This window comes from Oncorhynchus kisutch, linkage group LG13, assembly GCF_002021735.2.
Source record: "Oncorhynchus kisutch isolate 150728-3 linkage group LG13, Okis_V2, whole genome shotgun sequence".
In the NCBI taxonomy this organism is placed as follows: Eukaryota; Metazoa; Chordata; class Actinopteri; order Salmoniformes; family Salmonidae; genus Oncorhynchus; species Oncorhynchus kisutch.
Genome location: NC_034186.2, coordinates 15,150,101 through 15,171,180, shown reverse-complemented (window position 1 = coordinate 15,171,180; position 21,080 = coordinate 15,150,101). Strand labels below are relative to the sequence as shown.

At 43.1% G+C, this 21,080-nt stretch overlaps 1 protein-coding gene across 14 annotated transcripts in view; it reads right to left on the bottom strand.

The window, feature by feature from the left end:
• Positions 1–21,080, bottom strand: part of LOC109903041 (SH3-containing GRB2-like protein 3-interacting protein 1) — a 213,007-nt gene that overhangs the window by 2,612 nt on the left and 189,315 nt on the right. For 6 of the 14 annotated variants that reach the window (XM_031785653.1, XM_031785649.1, XM_031785650.1 and 3 more), the window contains 3 exons: positions 20,846–21,080; positions 14,760–14,890; positions 14,368–14,484 (listed from right to left, as the gene is read on the bottom strand). The exon at positions 20,846–21,080 is cut by the window's right edge and continues 931 nt beyond it. In XM_031785653.1, coding sequence (XP_031641513.1) covers position 14,484; positions 14,760–14,890; positions 20,846–21,080 — 367 coding nt within the window. In that variant the 3' untranslated portion in view covers positions 14,368–14,483. Of the gene's footprint in view, positions 1–125; positions 291–5,343; positions 5,409–5,646; positions 5,850–7,882; positions 8,019–8,402; positions 8,559–8,803; positions 8,916–10,851; positions 10,912–13,191; positions 13,252–14,327; positions 14,485–14,759; positions 14,891–20,845 lie in introns of those variants that run through there. The other 8 variants (XM_031785654.1, XM_031785661.1, XM_031785657.1 and 5 more) reach the window with 8 other exon arrangements.

Below are 21,080 nucleotides of genomic sequence, written 5' to 3'. Positions count from 1 at the left end.
CACGCTAATTTGAGTCAATCTTTCCCTTATTCTGATATTTTGTGAAGGATGGGATGCACTCCATAATAGATTTAGGTAACATTACTTCTGTTTAGCAGAGTAAGTGAAGAAAGGCAGTGTCTCACCTGCAGCGAACCTCTTCTTGATGAGTGAGAAGCGGTACCCTGGCCCAGCCAGTTCTATATCACAGCCTGACAGAGTGCTGCCCTCGCTGGTGAACTGAACCGCCAGGGGAGAGGGTTTACTGGGGCCCTCCGACAGCTGGAACCGTGCCAACAATGAGCCAATACCTGGGGACGTCACAGAGAGGGACAAAGGTTAAATATACTGCACAAACATACACATGCATATACAGTATCAGTCAAATGTTTGGACACACCTACTTAATTAAGGGTTTTTCTTAATTTTAAATATTTTCTACATTGTAGAATAACAGTGAAGACATCAATACTAAGAAATAACACATATGGAATCATGTAGCAACCAAGAAAGAGTTAAACAAATTCTTTGAGTTTCTTTAAAGTAGCCACCCTTTGCATTGATGACAGCTTTGTACCTTCTTGGCATTCTCTCAACCAGCTTCATGAGGTTGTAACCTGGAATGCATTTCAATTAACAGGTGTGCCTTGTTAAAAGTTAATTTGTGGAATTTATTTCCTTCTTGTAGGGGTGGTACATAGAAGATAGCCCTATTTGGTAAAAGACCAAGTCCATATTATGGCAAGAACAGCTCAAATAAGCAAAGAGAAACGACAGTCAATCATTATTTTAAGATATGAAGGTCAGTCAATACGGAACATTTCAAGAACTTTGAAAGTTTCTTCAAGTGCAGTCGCAAAAACGATTAAGCGCTATGATGAAACTGGCCCTCATGAGGACCGCAACAGGAAAGGAAGACCCAGAGTTACCTCTGCTGCACAAGATAAGTTCATTAGAGTTAACTACACCTCAGATTGTAGCACAAATAAATGCACAGAGTTCAAGTAACAGACACATCTCAACATCAACTGTTCAGAGGAGACTCATGGTTGAATTGCTGCAAAGAAACCACTACTAAAGAACACCAATAAGAAGAAGAGACTTGCTTGGGCCAAGAAAAACGAGCAATGGACATTAGACCAATAGAAATCTGACCTTTGGTCTGATGAGTCCAAATTTGAGATTTTTGGTTCCAACCACTGTGTCTCTGTGAGATGCAGAGTAGGTGAATGGATGATCTCCACATGTGTGGTTCCCACCGTGAAGCATGGAGGAGGTGGTGTGATGGTGCTTTGCTGGTGACACTGTCAGATTTATTTAGGATTCAAAACACAGTTAACCAGCATGGCTATCACATGCTATCACAGCATTCTGCAGGGATACGCCATCCCTTCTGGTTAGCGTTTAGTGGGACTATCATTTGTTTTTCAACAGGACAATGAGCCAAAACACACCTCCAGGCTGTGTAAGGGCTATTTCTTATTCATTTATTTATTTAACCCTTATTTTATCAGGTAAGTTGACATAGAACACATTCTTATTTACAGCAATGCCCAGGGGAATAGTTACAGGGGAGAGGATGGGGGATGAATGAGCCAATTGTAAGCTGGGAATGATTAGGTGACCATGATGGTATGAGAGCCAGATTAGGAATTTAGCCAGGACACCAGGGTTAACACCCCTACTCTTACGATAAGTGCCATGGGATCTTTTAGTGACCACAGATAGTCAGGACACCCCGTTTAACGTCCCATCCAAAAGACGGCCCCCTACACAGGGCAATATCATTGCCCTAGGGAATTGGGGTATTTTCTTAGACAAGAGGAAAGGGTGCCTCCTACCGGCCCTCCAACACCACTTCCAGCAGCATCTGGCTGGTGGAAATCTATTTGACCAATGAGAGTGATGGAGTGCTGCATCAGATAACCTGGCCTCCACAATCACCGACGTCAACCCTATTGAGATGGTTTGGGATGAGTTGGACCGCAGAGTGAAGGGAAAGCAGCCAACAAGTGCTCAGAATATGTGGGAACTCATTCAAGATGGTTGGAAAAGCATTCCTCATGAAGCTGGTTGAGAGAATGCCAAGTGTGCAAAGCTGTCATCAAGGCAAAGGGTGGCTACTTTGAAGAATCAAAAATATAATATATATTTTGATTTGTTTAACACTTTTTTGGTTATTACATGATACCGATGTGAAATGGCGAGCTAGTTAGCGGTGGTGCACGCTAATAGTGTTTCAATCGGTGACGTCACTCGCTCTGAGGCCTTGAAGTAGTTGTTCCCCTTGCTCTGTGTCACGTAGAGTAGGCCAGAAGGCTATACTGGAAAACCTAACCTCTATCAAAATAAAAAAGATGGCGGAGCCGCAAATGTTCTTCTGTGCAAGGGTGTTTATTTAGAAAGTGATTCCGGAAAACAAAAGCAACAGTACTGCCATCAAACATATACCTTATGGGCCAGCTAAAAACAATGCTGCCCCATTCACAGCTCAATCCAAAAATGACTCCTCATGAATTGAAATAGAGGCTACTTTTGTAGGCTAGCCCCTCCCCTCAGAACAATTAACACTAATTAATTAAGCAATTACCTAGTCAAACCTACATTTTCCATTAACTAAACATACTAAAGGATATACATTGCAACACATTTTTTAAACAATATCACCACATAACATTTACAAAATGACATCACTACGGACAGTGTCTTTTAATATATCCATTTACATTAATGAGCCATTTGGGACAGGAACTACAAAGTCAGCCCAATTCCCTTTGCTCGGGTCCTTATCCAGCATACCCGGAAGTTACAGAGGTAGAGAGGAACAGAACAAACAAACAAACAAAACGCTCATCCACAACATGGATAAGTATAATACATATTGTTTGTATTAAATATGAACATTGACATAAGTGTGAAATGTATGTACTAAGACAGAGAAGTTAACTTGTGTGTCGATCCACATTGTTACCTTATCTGATAATGGAGCAGGGAGGAGTGATGAATGTGTGCGTGTGTTAAAGTACCAAATGCTGCCCGCGACCAGTGACGGACTTCTACACTCTGCAAGGGCCGCTGCTTTTGAGGCGCGATGGGTAACGATGCTTCGTGGGTGTCAGTTGTTGATGTGTGCAGAGGGTCCCTGGTTCAAGCCCAGGTAGGGGCGAGGAGAGGGACGGAAATAACAGTGCAATACTGTTACACTTGTGTTACAATGTAGAAAACTGTAAGAATAAAGAAAAACCCCTGAATGAGTAGGTGTGTCCAAACTTTTGACTGGTACTGTACATCGTACACGCGCACACAAACATGCAAACCCGTCCCTCCACAGCACACAGCATGATATCAATCAATCAAATGTATTGATAAAGCCCTTTTTACATCAGCAGATGTTACAAAGTGCTATACAGAAACCCAGCCTAAAACCCCATACAGCAAGCAATGCAGATGTAGAAGCGCGGTGGCTAGGAAAAACTCATGATAAAGGCAAGAACCTAGGAAGAAACCTAGAGAGGAACCAGGTTCTGATGGGTGGCCAGTCCTTTTCTGGCTGTGCCGGGTGGAGATTATAACAGAACATGGCCAAGATCTTCAAACGTTCATAGATGACCAACAGGATCAAATAATAATAATCACAGTGGTTGTAGAGGGTGCAACAGCTCAGTACCTCAGGAGTAAATGTCAGTTGGCTTTTCATAGCCGATCATTCAGAGTTAGAGACAGCAGGTACAGTAGAGAGAGAGTCGAAAACAGCAGGTCCGGGACAAGGTAGATCTTGAATACTTACCTGTTCTTTACATAGAAATTCTATTAAATTACTAGAGGAGGTATGTCATAAACCCTCAAAGTTCCAGAATGGGGTGAAAATGGCAGCCATATCGGTCAGGGAGAAATCCAAACCAGTCTAAATGGAATATATGGCAGTAGAGGCATAATCCTGATTTACTTACGCAGGAAAATAAAAGGCATATGTTATATCAGAAATTGTGAAATAGAATTAGTCCACCTAAAACATTGTCATATGATTACAAATAAAGTTATGGGTTTTATACCAATTTTCTATCTAAATAGCCTCTAACAGAAACAGACCATAAATGTCTACATTTGTGTTTTCTTGGAAAGCTGTGAGTGCTATTATGTGATACAATATCAGTACTCGCTGCATTTACAACTTGTATAAGTCCTATCATCAACTGATTTCAGCCAGCGTATGGCTGTTGATTGACTGCATTATTTTGATGGAATATTGGCATTTTAGCAGTTAATTTGACAAATTCATGGAATCATTGCTCTAAAACTGTCTAGCTAGCTAGCTAATACATTCTTCAAATTAATTATTTTATACAATATCTTATTACAGCACTGGCAAACCATAGTTGACCAACTCCCTGACCAAAATGGCTGACCTTTATCCCACCATAAGAAGGTTCATGTCCATTCTAGTATTTTATTTCCTAATTCTATGGTTCTTTAACTCATCTCTGATCATTATGACTGTTGGAACTATCACAGAAGGGGGCAAGAGTGAGTTAAATGGGGCAAAAGCCAAACGTCATGTACAGTAAGTCAAAGGTCAATTTTTCAGTTTTTGATTTGTTAAAAAAGTTTGAAATATCCAATAAATGTCGTTCCACTTCATGATTGTGTCCCACTTGTTGTTGATTCTTCACAAAAAAATACAGTTTTATATCTTTATGTTTGAAGCCTGAAATGTGGCAAAAGTTTGCAAAGTTCAAGGGGGCCGAATACATTCGCAAGGCACTGTATATACTGTACTCTATACCATCTACTGCATGTTGCCATCTTTATGTAATACATGTATCACTAGCCACTTTAAACAATGCCACTTTTATATGTTTACATACCCTACATTACTCATCTCATATTATATACTGTACTCGATTACATCTACTGCATCTTGCCTATGCCGTGCTGTACCATCACTCATTTATATATCTTTATGTACATATTCTTCATCCCTTTACAGTTGTGTGGTGTATAAGGTAGTTGTTGTGAAATTGTTAAGTTAGATTACTCGTTGGTTATTACTGCATTGTCGGAACTAGAAGCACAAGCATTTCGCTACACTCGCATTAACATCTGCTAACCATGTGTATGTGACAAATAAAATTGGATTTGATTTGATCGACTGCCGACATTTTTGCGCGATTCTACATGTAAAATTGGTTTGCACTTAGTTTTGCAAGTACTCTCGGCAGAATAACGTTATTGATGTGTTTCAAGCCCTTAGAGCCTGTTGTTGTCATGACGCGACTTCACCAATTCTTTTTGATTAGTACTTTAGTGGAGAAGATGATAACAAGGCATTACTGATTCCTCCTGGATATAAACAAGGTTATTTACCTCCATTTTCAGATTTCTGGGAAATATCAGGAATCTTCCACAGGATTCTTTGCTGCTCTGCATTCCTGGAAGAACAGAATCAAATCTGTTACTCTCTGAAAGCAAGGAATAGGTTAAATCTGGGTCTGGGAAACGGGCCTTTTCAAACACAAAAAATGAATGTCTTCACCACAGGGCTGAGCCATAGAGCCATGGGATGTCTCCGAAGCAGCCTTCAACTTTTAATGATCAAATTAAGTGAATTTAATTCAATAGAAATGTATTGTATACAGTTATGACGTGCACTATAATATTCTGTCTTACCATGCGGCAGGGGGAAGCACAGCCAGTAGCTTGGTGACCCCTCCGTCTACGGGGATCAGGAACTGGACGTTGTTGAGCGCCACGGGCGTTGTCATGGAGCCGCCATTGTACTTGTAGTCTATCCGGAGGTCCGTGCTGGTGGGTTCACACCGCCAACTGGCTGCCAGGTTCAGGGGGGTCGACGTGAGGCCTTGCGCTGATACCTGCACGCATAAACAATACAGAGGAAAAAATGCATAATAACATTAAACTGGAATAGTAACTATGGATACAGACTGGACAGGACAGACTTTAAATGCAGAACTAAGAACAGATATAGCCCTTGGTTCACTCCAGACCTGACTGCCCTCGACCAGCACAAAAACATCCTGTGGCGGACTGCAATAGCATCGAATAGTCCCCGCGATATGCAACTGTTCAGGGAAGTCAGGAACAAATACACGCAGTCAGTCAGGAAAGCTAAGGCCAGCTTCTTCAGGCAGAAGTTTGCATCCTGTAGCTCCAACTCCAAAAAGTTCTGGGACACTGTGAAGTCCATGGAGAACAAGAGCACCTCCTGGACCCGTACAAATCAGCTGGGCTTGACAATCTGGACCCTCTATTTCTGAAACTATCCGCCGCCATTGTCGCAACCCCTATTACCAGCCTGTTCAACCTCTCTTTCATATCGTCTGAGATCCCCAAGGATTGGAAAGCTGCCGCAGTCATCCCCCTCTTTAAAGGGGGAGACACCCTGGACCCAAACTGTTACAGACCTATATCCATCCTGCCCTGCCTATCTAAGGTCTTCGAAAGCCAAGTCAACAAACAGGTCACTGACCATCTCGAATCCCACCGTACCTTCTCCGCTGTGCAATCTGGTTTCCGAGCCGGTCACGGGTGCACCTCAGCCACGCTCAAGGTACTAAACGATATCATAACCGCCATCGATAAAAGACAGTACTGTGCAGCCGTCTTCATCGACCTTGCCAAGGCTTTCGACTCGGTCACTCACCATATTCTTATCGGCAGACTCAGTAGCCTCAGTTTTTCGGATGACTGCCTTGCCTGGTTCACCAATTACTTTGCAGACAGAGTTCAGTGTGTCAAATCGGAGGGCATGCTGTCCGGTCCTCTGGCAGTCTCTATGGGGGTGCCACAGGGTTCAATCCTCGGGCCGGCTCTTTTTTCTGTATATATCAATGATGTTGCTCTTGCTGCGGGCGATTCCCTGATCCACCTCTACGCAGACGACACCATTCTATATACTTCCGGCCGTCCTTGGACACTGTGCTATCTAACCTCCAAACGAGCTTCAATGCCATACAACACTCCTTCCGTGGCCTCCAACTGCTCTTAAACGCTAGTAAAACCAAATGCATGCTTTTCAACCGTTCGCTGCCTGCACCCGCACGCCTGACCAGCATCACCACCCTGGATGGTTCCAACCTTGAATATGTGGACATCTATAAGTACCTAGGTGTCTGGCTAGACTGTAAACTCTCCTTCCAGACTCATATCAAACATCTCCAATCGAAAATCAAATCAAGAGTCGGCTTTCTATTCCGCAACAAAGCCTCCTTCACTCACGCCGCCAAACTTACCCTAGTAAAATTGACTATCCTACCGATCCTCGACTTCGGCGATGTCATCTACAAAATTGCCCTCAACAACTTCAAACATCTGCTATCTGAGCAGCTAACCGATCGCTGCAGCTGTACATAGTCTATCAGTAAATAGCCCACCCATTTTTACCTACCTCATCCCCATACTGTTTTTATTTATTTACTTTTCTGCTCTTTTGCACACCAATATCTCTACCTGTACATGACCATCTGATCATTTATCACTCCAGTGTTAATCTGCAAAATTGTAATTATTCGCCTACCTCCTCATGCCTTTTGCACACAATGTATATAGACTCTCTTTTTTTCTACTGTGTTATTGACTTGTTAATTGTTTACTCCATGTGTAACTCTGTGTTGTCTGTTCACACTGCTATGCTTTATCTTGGCCAGGTCGCAGTTGCAAATGAGAACTTGTTCTCAACTAGCCTACCTGGTTAAATAAAGGTGAAATAATAAAAAATTAAATAAAAAATATCTGGTTTTAAATGGGTCAACCTTCGGGTCACAGAAAGAAGACATCACTTGATCTCTATGGATCAGCCTATAATCTAGTACCAGTTGCAGACAGAGAGATGGGCTGACCTGGTATTGGTTTCTGTATCTCTATAGTAGAACATAGTTCAGCTCACCTGGTATTTGAGCATGTCCACATTGTAGTATGTGGCCTGGGGTTTCTGCTCAGCCACCTTCTTTAGATGGGTCATCAGGTTTGGCATGTTCACCCAGAAGGTCTTGCAGTCAGGGTTGGGTGTTGTGGCGGTGTCACTATGTGGGCACGCAATATGTATTTTATCATATTATCTAATGTCATGATTGATCCATCTAAACTTAAGTCAACACATAGACAACAGAGTTATCTTTGTATCTACTACACAGAGGTCAGGACTATTGCAGTGCAGAGATTGCAAACAGATACTGAGTGCTATAAAACAATAACAACTAATGCATTATACACATGAGACTGCAGAATAACCTTGGAATGAGGTGGTTAGTCAGACCACTGGGATGAATTCACAGTGACTCAGAGCCCAGTCAGAACTGGACGGGTGGATTGTTTTGTTACAGTATGATTTTAGGCGTTCAATGTCACATGTTCTAAATGCTACAGGGCGTGGTGAGTTGTGTGAGGGGTGTTATAGTGGTCTTTACCAGCAGAGTAGCTGGGGATTAGGCAGCACATGCTCCAGCCAGCTGTAGTGGGTTATGCTGAAGGTTAGCACGGCAGGGGACGGGTTATTGGCAAAGTGGCGTGTGATCCCCGCTGGAAACGACAGCACCATCTCGCCTGTGATCTTCACAACACACCTTTAGACAGGGACATGGGAGGAGGAGGTTAGAGCGTCCGAAGGAGGACAAAGAGGAGAACAGAGTAAAGCAAGGAGAGAGATATCTTAGAAATGAAATGGACAGAGGGAAAAAGAGTAAGAGAGAGTGGAGAGTGGAGAGAATTGGGAGAAAGATAGAAAGAGACAAAGAGGGAGAGAAAAAGGGGTAGAAAGAGAGGGTGCATACAGTGAGAAACATCTCCTAACGTGTTTGAGTGGACCTACTTGTTAGGGTTGGCTCCTTTGAAGAAGGCATTGACTGTTTCAGTAAAAGCTGCCGCCACCGGAAGGGTGTCCTGGGCACCCATGGTGAGAGGGCTGGGTCCCCTGGAGCAGCCTGTTTCAGACATCACACACACATTTAATAGCAATACAGAAAGGAGGGAGAGAGAGAGAGACTCACTCAGACCAAAAATTTTTTGGAGAGAGAGACAGAATGAAAAGCAGAAAGAGAGAAGGAAGACTTTCAGCATTAAACACAACCCATGTCCATAGTCCTCACTGTCTTGGCTGCTCCACTACATCTCTGTCCTTTAGACTCCTTCCACTTCCTGTACTACACCCTCTATTTTCTGTTCCCTAACTCTCCATCTCTCAACAGCCATGTATGGATGAAGATGGAGAACCAAAGAGTGTGTGAGAGAATCACTGTATTCATATTTTGTCTAAGGATCCCCATTAGCTGCCTACTCTTCCTGTGGTCCAGCACATTTAAGGCAGTTATATACAATTTATAATATTACATTTTGTAACACTTTACTCAATACATTTAGTGTGTTCCCTCAGGCCACTACTCCATTGTCACATACTGTATCTATGTAATTGAAATGAGAACCAATACCTGTGTATGAGGTGTGGGTGGGTTTAACTCCTATGATATCCCATTACCTTGTTAAATGAAATGTTGGATGTACTGTAAATCGATGTGAAGTCCCTCAAGACTGTTGGACATTGCTGTACAATTTCAGGTTTCACTATATTTACAGTAGGAGGGTTAATAAAGCCAGTTACCTGAGGAGGTTTGTTGTGTTTCAGAAACACTGAGAAGACTGACAGAAATAAAGAATGAAAAATAGTTTTACAAAGAGAGAGAGAGAGAGAGAGAGGACATGCGTATTCCAGACATACTGTTGATGCTGAGTCATTGTGACAAAATCAGAGAGAGAGATCAATATCCAAACCCAAAAGACCAAAGAGAGTGAGTCCACACAAAAAAGAAAATGACAAAAACGGAGATTAGTAAAGTACATGAAGAACGATCAATGATCAGGAGGCTGAAGAAATTTGGCTTGTCACCTAAAACCCTCACAACTTTTACAGATGCACAATTGAGAGCATCCTGTCGGGCTGTATACGGCAACTGCACCGCCCACAACCGCAGGGCTCTCCAGAGGGCGGTCTGCACAAAGCAACACCGGGGGCAACTACCTGCCCTCCAGGACACCAACAGCACCCAATGTCACAGGAAGGCCAAAAAAATCATCAAGGACAACAACCACCCGAGCCACTGCCTGTCCACACCGCTATCATCCAGAAGGTGGGGTCAGTACAGGTGCATTAAAGTTGGGACCGAGAGACTAAAAAACAGCTTCTATCTCAAGGCCATCAGACTGTAAAACAGCCATCACTAGCGCAGAGGCTGCTGCCTACATACACACTTGAAATCATTGGCCACTTTAATAAATGGATCACTAGTTACTTTAATAATGCCACTTTAATAATGTTTACATATCATACTCATCTCATATGTACAGTATATACTGTATTCTATATTATCTATTGCATCGTAGCCTATGCCACTCTGTCATTGCTCCATATATTTATATTTATATATTCTTATTCCATTCCCTTCCATTAGGTATTTTTTGTGGAATTGTTAGATATTGCTGCACTGTCGGAACTAGAAGAACAAGCATTTCGCTACACTAGCAATAACATCTGCTAACCATGTGTATGTGACCAATAAAATTTGATTTGATTTGATTATCTTTTAGGAAACGGCAGACTTGTGGACACCGAATGTGAAATGAGAACGAATGACGACGAGAGGAGGAGTGTGAGGAATAAGACAAGAGGGCTGGATGTAGAGGGGCGCAGCAGTTTGTTTGGAGGGAGTGAGATGTGGCCATGACTGAAGGAGTGAGAGGAGTTGGAGGAGGGGGAGGAGATAATGGAGGGGGGAGGAGTTAGAGGAGAAGCTTGCACAGATGAGGCCTGGGTGACCCCGGGTGAGTGTGTGCACTGCAGTTAGCCGTTGTGCAGACACAACTTACCTTCAAAGGTTAAATAAAACTTCCCTCTGTCAAACCAAACCAGGGAAGGCTGGTCATTCTCTGTGGTGGGGCAGGGAGGAGGGAGAGTGGGTGAGGAGGGTGGGTGAGAGGAGGAGGAAGAGAGAAGGACAGTAGCATGAGTCACATGGCAGGTCCATCACACAACACAGTGAGGTGAGGTGGGGTAAAGAGGGGTGCATGGCACAGCAAGCCAAAACACCAGAACTGGACAGGAACAAATTGTGCGTGACCCTGTGTGTCTGTGGGTCATTTCACACTATAGTCCAACCCGAACCTTACTGTGCAGGCTCAGATCATATTCTTTCCACATTGTCCTTTCCAGCATGGTTCCAGGAAGCAACTGGACACGCCAGATAAGCTTAGTACAGCTCGGCTTATTAGTGTGAAACGGTCACGTGTGGGTGCGTGGGAGGGGGTTGGAGGTTGGACCAGGTGAAGTTAGGTATCTGTTGGTGGATGGTGGGTGTTGAGTCTCTTGGAGCATGGAGAGAAAAAGCCAAGCCTGGAGGAGGACTGACTGGGAATGACACCCATCATACAATACTCATCTACACACTGCTATAGAAAACATTCATTACCATTACTTGAATTCTTTAAAATCACATCCTCCTGTCCTAATGCTAATATTCTAACGGTTTTTGTGCCATGCTTTGTCTTTCAATACAGATGGAGCCTGGCTGTTGGATTGTCTGTGGACCACAGAAGGAGTAGCTGCTGCTTCTGCAAAAGCTAATGGGGATCCAAATAAATAAACAAATCAACCTGATGACATACACCAGGGGGCAGTGATGAGGGTAAAACCATTGGTGGAGGAGGGGAGTTGGTCGAAGGGATCAGTGTTAAGGTGCAACTGCTTAGGGGGTGATTGGGGCCTTTGGGCGTAGTGAATAGATGGCTGGAGTTGATGGATTGAGTGAAGGATGACTGTGGGTGAAGACACTAGAGAATAGTGGGCAGGTGTTCTGATGGGGGTGGTTAGTGAAGTGGAGAAACATGTTCCCATGGGGTGGAGTGAGAGAGAAGAGGCGATCTGGGACAGAGGGGGGGGGGTAGATGGGGGTCAGGGTGAGAAGTTTGGAAGCTGTCTGTCTGTCTGCCTGCCTGCCTGTGTGTTGTTCTGAGTGTTGAGGAGAAGGTGGCACAATATTTACCAACTGGCTGGAGATACTCATTTTCCTTCCAGACTTCAAAAGATGATCTGTCTGTATCATAGTGTGTGTGTGTGTGTGTAGCTCAACACCAACTATTTAAAATAGGCTGCTACAATCATGCAGTTTAGCAGACTTAAGGACCATGTGGATGCCTGGGAGCGGGAGCGAAGGATGATTGTATGGCTGGCCGGCTTTATGGAGAGTACATGGACGCAGCTGCAGGGAACAGCATTACTTTTTCTACAAAACAGTGCAGAGGTAAAGATGGCTGTAGTAGATCGCTTTAGATAGGTAACTGCTGTTTGACTTGACATGTAACCAAACTGGAAATGTTATCCCGGTGCTGAGCTAGTGAGTAGCAGCTCATTCTTGTAGAATGTTAAGTGTTCTATTGACTGAAGTGAATGAAGCTACAGCAACAAGGTGATAATGGCTGGAGGAAACTTTGCTTGTTTTTGCTGTTCTCCAAATTGCATTAGAGTTTTTAAATTGTGTAGAAATGCAGCAAATTAGCTTCAATTCCTTGGAGGAATACCCCCCCCCCCACCCTCCCCCTTTTACTTTTCCATTCCCTAGGTTTATCTGAAATGACGTCCCTGGAGTGTGTGTTTGTGTGCCTGGATCTCGATGCCACAGAAGCTCTTCAGACAGACTACACTCTTAATACACATGAACACACACTCATACACACACAGCACTGCAGACTGCAGAGTAACAGCATGCTTGAAAACACAGTGCTCTCCATACAGTACACACACAATGACTATCATACAAAATAGGGACGTTGCTGTGGTGAGGGCAGGACAGCCAAAGATGCCGGTTTTCGGAAGCTGAAAAAGAGATGCATGGCAGAGAGTATGTGTATGTGAGAGTATGTGAGTAAGATAGACAGCGAGAGAGGTGTTCCACCATTTATCAAAGTGAAAAAATGAAAACGTAATCTGTGGCGTACTCCAATATCTCAGTTCAACATCTACTCCCCTCACAGGATGGCTGCCATCCATTCTGAGACGGCTTGACAACATCAAAACAAAGCAAGAACATACTCATGGATGGATGACGTATGACATCATCATGGGTAAATAGACATCACTGGACCCCTTCCAGGTCCCAGCCCCAGCCCCTTCCTCTCAGATAGCCCCCTCCCTTCATCCACACTATACTGTACCTGCCAGAGAATCAAAAGGCCTCCCAAATGTAGGCAGTTTGTCTACAAATGCATCATCTTCTGACATCACGTCAAGCGACAGCCCAAAAGGAAGAGGGACAAAGACAAGAGCAAAAACAAAACAAAAAGAAACGCATATCAAAACAAAGGAGAAATCTAACTGAAGAATAAAACCATGTAAGAAACAATGGTGACAATTAAAAACGTACAGTGTCAAAGTATGGAGGTCATGTTGTGAACTCAAATATTATGGCTGGATGAAAAATGTTGAGGAAAAAAATCAACGGGATGCGAAACACAAGGTATGATCAGAACTTCAATTGTGGGTTCTCAACTCGCTAAGCCTATTTTCTACTGTTCTCCTTATTTATCTAACGGAAATATGACGCAGGCATATTGCTTTGTGTATCTAACAAAAACAGTAAATACCCAGCAAACCTTTACCACATTATGCTTCAATTAAGTGAAGATTTACAATGTCGCTCTTTGGGTTTAATACCATATGTTCCTTATGACGGCCTGTATTGTGTTGTAATATACTGTACTGTAGGTTCCTTTTCCCCTAGCTGAGTGAATGGTTACAGTATATTTAACCATTACATTATGACTTATTAGGCATTTCTATTCTTGAAAATCCTATACCACATTCACAGAAATGCAGTGTAATACATTGAGTGAATACTGTACTCGAGCAGATATACACTGAGTGTACAAAACATTAAGAACACCTTCGGGCACCCCCTTTGCCCTCAGAACAGCCTCGATTTGTCAGGGCATGGACTCTACAAGGTTTTGAAAGCATTCGACAGGGATGATGGACCATGTTGACTCCAATGCTTCCCACAGTTGTGTGAAGTTGGCTGGATGTCTTTTGGGTGGTGGATCATTCTTGATACACACGGGAAACTAACTGTGTGAAAAACCCGCAGTGTTGCAGTTCTTGACACACTCAAACCAGTGCACATGGCACATACTACCATACCCCGTTGAACGGAATCTAAATGGATGCGGCCATCTAGGTAGGAGAAATTGACCAAACCACACAGGCAACACGGGCAACACAGCACAGACTACCACAGTAGCACAAATAACCACACTAGCTCAGATAGAGATAAGAGATGATGGTGTACACACACCTGACACAGAAAGGGTGAGATTTTTACCGACGGTGGGGGTGGTGGCTGCACTCAGGGAGTTGTTGGAGGAGATAGAGGAAGTGCTCTCAGCCTGGGCCAGGGGGGCAATGGAAGGGGGGCTGGACGAGTGACTGCCCGGGGGACTGAAGGGCCGGCTCTGGGGGGACACAGAGAGAGAGAGAGAGAGAGAGAGAGAGATTACAGGATTTACTAGTATCACTGTTTTAATGTTCAGACACCCTCACAGTTCAGCATATATTTTTGGGGGGCTAAAAGTGAAACCATCAAAAATTGAAAGTACAGATATGTCAAGATATGGAGGTACCATACAGTATAAACATCTTAAGAGGGGGAGTGTGCTTTTTGAGGCGGGATTTGAGCTGTTGTTTCTGTTTAAGTACAGTGTAAATAGAGATGGACGATATCACATACCATGTCCCCCTTGCTGGGTTTCCCAGGGGGCAATTTGGGTCGTGAGGTGGGGCGTGGAGGGGGAGGGGGAGGGCTGCTGAAAACCGCTGATGGAGTTGACGGTGTAGCAGGACGAGCTGGAGAGGATGCTCCTGTATGGGGACAAGAAGACATTTGGGTTACAACATCATGACATCACTATCCAGAGAGTTAGAACATCATGACATCACTGTCCAGAGTTAGAACATCATGACATCCCTGTCCAGAGAGTGATAACATCATGACATCACTGTCCAGAGAGTTAGAACATCATGACATCACTATCCAGAGAGTTAGAACATCATGACATCACTATCCAGAGTTAGAACATCATGACATCACTATCCAGAGTTAGAACATCATGACATCCCTGTCCAGAGAGTTAGAACATCATGACATCACTGTCCAGAGAGTTAGAACATCATGATATCACTATCCAGAGTTAGAACATCATGACATCACTATCCAGAGTTAGAACATCATGACATCACCGTCCAGAGTTAGAACATCATGACATCACTATCCAGAGAGTTAGAACATCATGACATCACTATCCAGAGTTAGAACATCATGACATCCCTGTCCAGAGAGTTAGAACATCATGACATCACTGTCCAGAGAGTTAGAACATCATGACATCACTGTCCAGAGAGTTAGAACATCATGACATCACTATCCAGAGAGTTAGAACATCATGACATCACTATCCAGAGTTAGAACATCATGACATCCCTGTCCAGAGAGTTAGAACATCATGACATCACTGTCCAGAGTTAGAACATCATGACATCACTGTCCAGAGAGTTAGAACATCATGACATCACTGTCCAGAGAGTTAGAACATCATGACATCACTGTCCAGAGAGTTAGAACATCATGACAATATCCTCCAGAGAGTTAGAACATCATGACATCACTGTCCAGAGAGTTAGAACATCATGACATCACTGTCCAGAGAGTTAGAACATCATGACATCACTGTCCAGAGAGTTAGAACATCATGACATCACTGTCCAGAGAGTTAGAACATCATGACATCACTGTCCAGAGAGTTAGAACATCATGACATCACTGTCCAGAGAGTTAGAACATCATGACATCACCGTCCAGAGAGTTAGAACATCATGACAATATCCTCCAGAGAGTTAGAACATCATGACATCACTGTCCAGAGTTAGAACATCATGACATCACTGTCCAGAGAGTTAGAACATCATGACATCACTGTCCAGAGAGTTAGAACATCATGACATCACTGTCCAGAGAGTTAGAACATCATGACATCACTGTCCAGAGAGTTAGAACATCATGACAATATCCTCCAGAGAGTTAGAACATCATGACATCACTGTCCAGAGAGTTAGAACATCATGATATCACTATCCAGAGTTAGAACATCATGACATCACTATCCAGAGTTAGAACATCATGACATCACCGTCCAGAGTTAGAACATCATGACATCACTATCCAGAGAGTTAGAACATCATGACATCACTATCCAGAGTTAGAACATCATGACATCCCTGTCCAGAGAGTTAGAACATCATGACATCACTGTCCAGAGAGTTAGAACATCATGACATCACTGTCCAGAGAGTTAGAACATCATGACATCACTATCCAGAGAGTTAGAACATCATGACATCACTATCCAGAGTTAGAACATCATGACATCCCTGTCCAGAGAGTTAGAACATCATGACATCACTGTCCAGAGTTAGAACATCATGACATCACTGTCCAGAGAGTTAGAACATCATGACATCACTGTCCAGAGAGTTAGAACATCATGACATCACTGTCCAGAGAGTTAGAACATCATGACAATATCCTCCAGAGAGTTAGAACATCATGACATCACTGTCCAGAGAGTTAGAACATCATGACATCACTGTCCAGAGAGTTAGAACATCATGACATCACTGTCCAGAGAGTTAGAACATCATGACATCACTGTCCAGAGAGTTAGAACATCATGACATCACTGTCCAGAGAGTTAGAACATCATGACATCACTGTCCAGAGAGTTAGAACATCATGACATCACCGTCCAGAGAGTTAGAACATCATGACAATATCCTCCAGAGAGTTAGAACATCATGACATCACTGTCCAGAGTTAGAACATCATGACATCACTGTCCAGAGAGTTAGAACATCATGACATCACTGTCCAGAGAGTTAGAACATCATGACATCACTGTCCAGAGAGTTAGAACATCATGACATCACTGTCCAGAGAGTTAGAACATCATGACAATATCCTCCAGAGAGTTAGAACATCATGACATCACTGTCCAGAGAGTTAGAACATCATGACATCACTGTCCAGAGAGTTAGAACATCATGACATCACTGTCCAGAGAGTTAGAACATCATGACATCACTGTCCAGAGAGTTAGAACATTACAATCTGAGGAGATCTTTGAACATGAAAACAAAAAACTGACCAGACGACAGAGTCAAGAACATCTACTACATTCTGGAATAATGATTGGTTAACCTGGTTTCCTGTTTACAGAACATTATGTTTGATTGAATTGCTACTGAGCTGAATTGGAAAGAATTCCAGTGAAACACAACACACACCAGTCCCATGGTTGCCTGTTCAGTGTTCAGTGTGAATTTTGATACAGTGCTATTTGGGTTGTTAACTGGATTTGTCCCACTGTACTTGCCTTTTCACTTAAAAAAGTATAATGTCTGACATTTGACTGCATTGTTAGGATCTAGGAACATAAGCATTTCGGTGCACAACTATAACACCTGTTAAACTGTGTACGCAACCAATAAACTTTGATTTGACTTGGGCCAGTCCATTTATTGAGGGACTATTTTCCCACAGTGGGACAAGACATTCCGGGCCAGAATTTCCACTCATCCTGACGTTACGATGCTGCGTCAGCGAGATCTGTCCCAGCTGTGTTTTCAGTCTTCAATCCTGGTTTCCCATTCCCTTTGTGTTAAACTAAACAAACGGTCCTTGTCCTCATCATGGTCATGTACACTACACGGTCTGGTCTACAGAAGAACAATACTACATAACAGAGTTTGTGATGATTGTAAAGCAAGATTGTGTGTGGTGTAAATCACTGTAGCCCTTTCCTGCAGGCCTCTAGTGGCCTCATGGCTGGACTGTTATTCATATTTTTTATCATTTCATAATTAATAAACATTATTTAAAAGAAGACGCAAAACATCCAGTGTTTTTCCTCGTCAAATGGTTTAGCTATATTTCAGCAAGACTGGCCGCTCATTAGGCAGGATTAGGCGGCTGGCGCAGATTGACGAGGACCAAGATGCACCTCCAACAACAAATATAAAACCACAGAATTCTGCCCAAAAACAATGATCATTTCTCTCAACCAGTGGCATATACAGTGCCTTGCGAAAGTATTCGGCCCCCTTGAACTTTGCGACCTTTTGCCACATTTCATGCTTCAAACATAAAGATATAAAACTGTATTTTTTTGTGAAGAATCAACAACAAGTGGGACACAATCATGAAGTGGAACGACATTTATTGGATATTTCAAACTTTTTTAACAAATCAAAAACTGAAAAATTGGGCGTGCAAGATTTTCAGCCCCTTTACTTTCAGTGCAGCAAACTCTCTCCAGAAGTTCAGTGAGGATCTCTGAATGATCCAATGTTGACCTAAATGACTAATGATGATAAATACAATCCATCTGTGTGTAATCAAGTCTCCGTATAAATGCACCTGCACTGTGATAGTCTCAGAGGTCCATTAAAAGCGCAGAGAGCATCATGAAGAACAAGGAACACACCAGGCAGGTCCGAGATACTGTCGTGAAGAAGTTTAAAGCCGGATTTGGATACAAAAAGATTTCCCAAGCTTTAAACATCCCAAGGAGCCCTTTGCAAGCGATAATATTGAAATGGAAGGAGTATCAGACCACTGCAAATCTACCAAGACCTGGCCGTCCCTCTAAACTTTCAGCTCATACAAGGAGAAGACTGATCAGAGATGCAGCCAAGAGGCCCATGATCACTCTGGATGAACTGCAGAGATCTACAGCTGAGGTGGGAGACTCTGTCCATAGGACAACAATCAGTCGTATATTTCACAAATCTGGCCTTTATGGAAGAGTGGCAAGAAGAATGCCATTTCTTAAAGATATCCATAAAAAGTGTCGTTTAAAGTTTGCCACAAGCCACCTGGGAGACACAACAAACATGTGGAAGAAGGTGCTCTGGTCAGATGAAACCAAAATTGAACTTTTTGACAACAATGCAAAATGGTATGTTTGACGTAAAAGCAACACAGCTCATCACCCTGAACACACCATCCCCACTGTCAAACATGGTGGTGGCAGCATCATGGTTTGGGCCTGCTTTTCTTCAGCAGGGACAGGGAAGATGGTTAAAATTGATGGGAAGATGGATGGATCTTAAATAAATGTCGTTCCACTTCATGATTGTGTCCGACTTGTTGTTGATTCTTCACAAAAAAATACAGTTTTATATCTTTATGTTTGAAGCCTGAAATGTGGCAAAAGGTCGCAAAGTTCAAGGGGGCCGAATACTTTCGCAAGGCACTGTAGGCATTTTAGGTGAGCGCTGATGCTGCCCTGTGATAAGCAGTGCCCACTTTGTCAAAGGCAGAGACACAAAATATTTATCTTCCATTCCCAGCGTGCCTCTCCAGGGTGCTGTTGGAGAGATGCATCGCTTCAGCACTCCACCAACTTTCTGTCAAAAAAATGATCTAATATAAATCATGTTGCAGATATAGTATATGGTAGAAATGGTACAGTAAGTGGCCTTTCTGTAGATTACAGGCTGGAGATAAAATGGATGATAATGTAATGGGAAGGAAACTTTTTACATCATGCAGTTTTCTCCAATCAAATAACCTAAATTGCGCCGAATCAAATAAAAAAATGTGCTGACATGTTAACAACCTAAAAACAGGACAGGTCCAGGTAAAACATACATGTCTAGAATATGATGTATTTTCAACTTTCATTCATCATTTAAATTGAACCTAACTTCAACGTCTGGAAAATACATATTTTAGATGTCTTTTCAACAACATTTTGCTTACTGGAACTATTCTAGTTCTGCGGGGGGTGTCACTTTTGTTGTCTCACCTAGGGTGGCAGATCAGCCTGGACCGCCCCTGTATTTCAGTTTTCGTGTGATATATATAAAGTGTAATATTGGGATGCAAACACAAAATGGAATACATTTCAATTCTATATCTGACATGGTACAGGTTTCTTATTTTTTTAAGCCCATAATCATCTGCATGAGGTGTATACTTTTGTTGAAAAGTAGATTTGTTTAAGACCAAGAAACACTTGGTGTGACCCTGATTTAGCCCCCTGCCGTAAAGGTTAAATAGACAGGGAGAAATTGGTTCATTTGCTGAGAGTTCTCAACCCAATTCTTACTGATGACAGACAGACAGACAGACAGACAGACAGACAGACAGACAGACAGACAGACAGACAGACAGACAGACAGACAGACAGACAGACAGACAGACAGACAGACAGACAGACAGACAGACAGACAGACAGACAGACAGACAGACAGACAGACAGACAGACAGACAGACAGACAGACAGACACACACACAGACACACACAGCCACACACAGCCACACACACAGCCTCAATGTGATATACTGTTTTGTAAGACAAGCTGACATCTAAACAAGAGCAGGCAGGGTTTCTGTACAGTACCTCCACAGCTCATATACAGTATGTCATGTTTTTAACTTTGACAATTGTGATATGGGAGTCAGTCACCATTAATCTGGCAACATTAAAGAATGTAATGACGATATCTCCTATTCACAGTAGATTTCAATGAGCCGCTCCAGGCAAAGAGCAAACCACACCAATCTAATCATTGCCTTAAATAGATAGTCAGTTAAGAACCAACTCTTTATTTACAATGACAACCTATCAAGTATGTCCTTACACTAGCTAACTGCATGATACAGCAGAAATTCTCAACAACACAGACAGACTGATTCTGACAGAGGTCAGGTGGGTTTTTCTGTTATGGATGAGTGTGACGCTTGGGGTTACTCACCACTACCCATGCCCCCTGTCGTGGGTCCTGGCAAGGACACAACTGCCCTGTACGTAGGGGGTGGCGGAGGGGGAGGCGCAGCACGGGACACCTGGCCAACATCTTTGGGAGAGGCGGCGGTTTCAACAAGGTCCTCGTTCGATGGGGCAGGTGGGACAGGCTGAGCTGCCCCTTCAGGACTCTTCTGTTCCTCCTCGACAAAGACAAGGGGTGGGGGGATGGTGCGTGAGGGCTC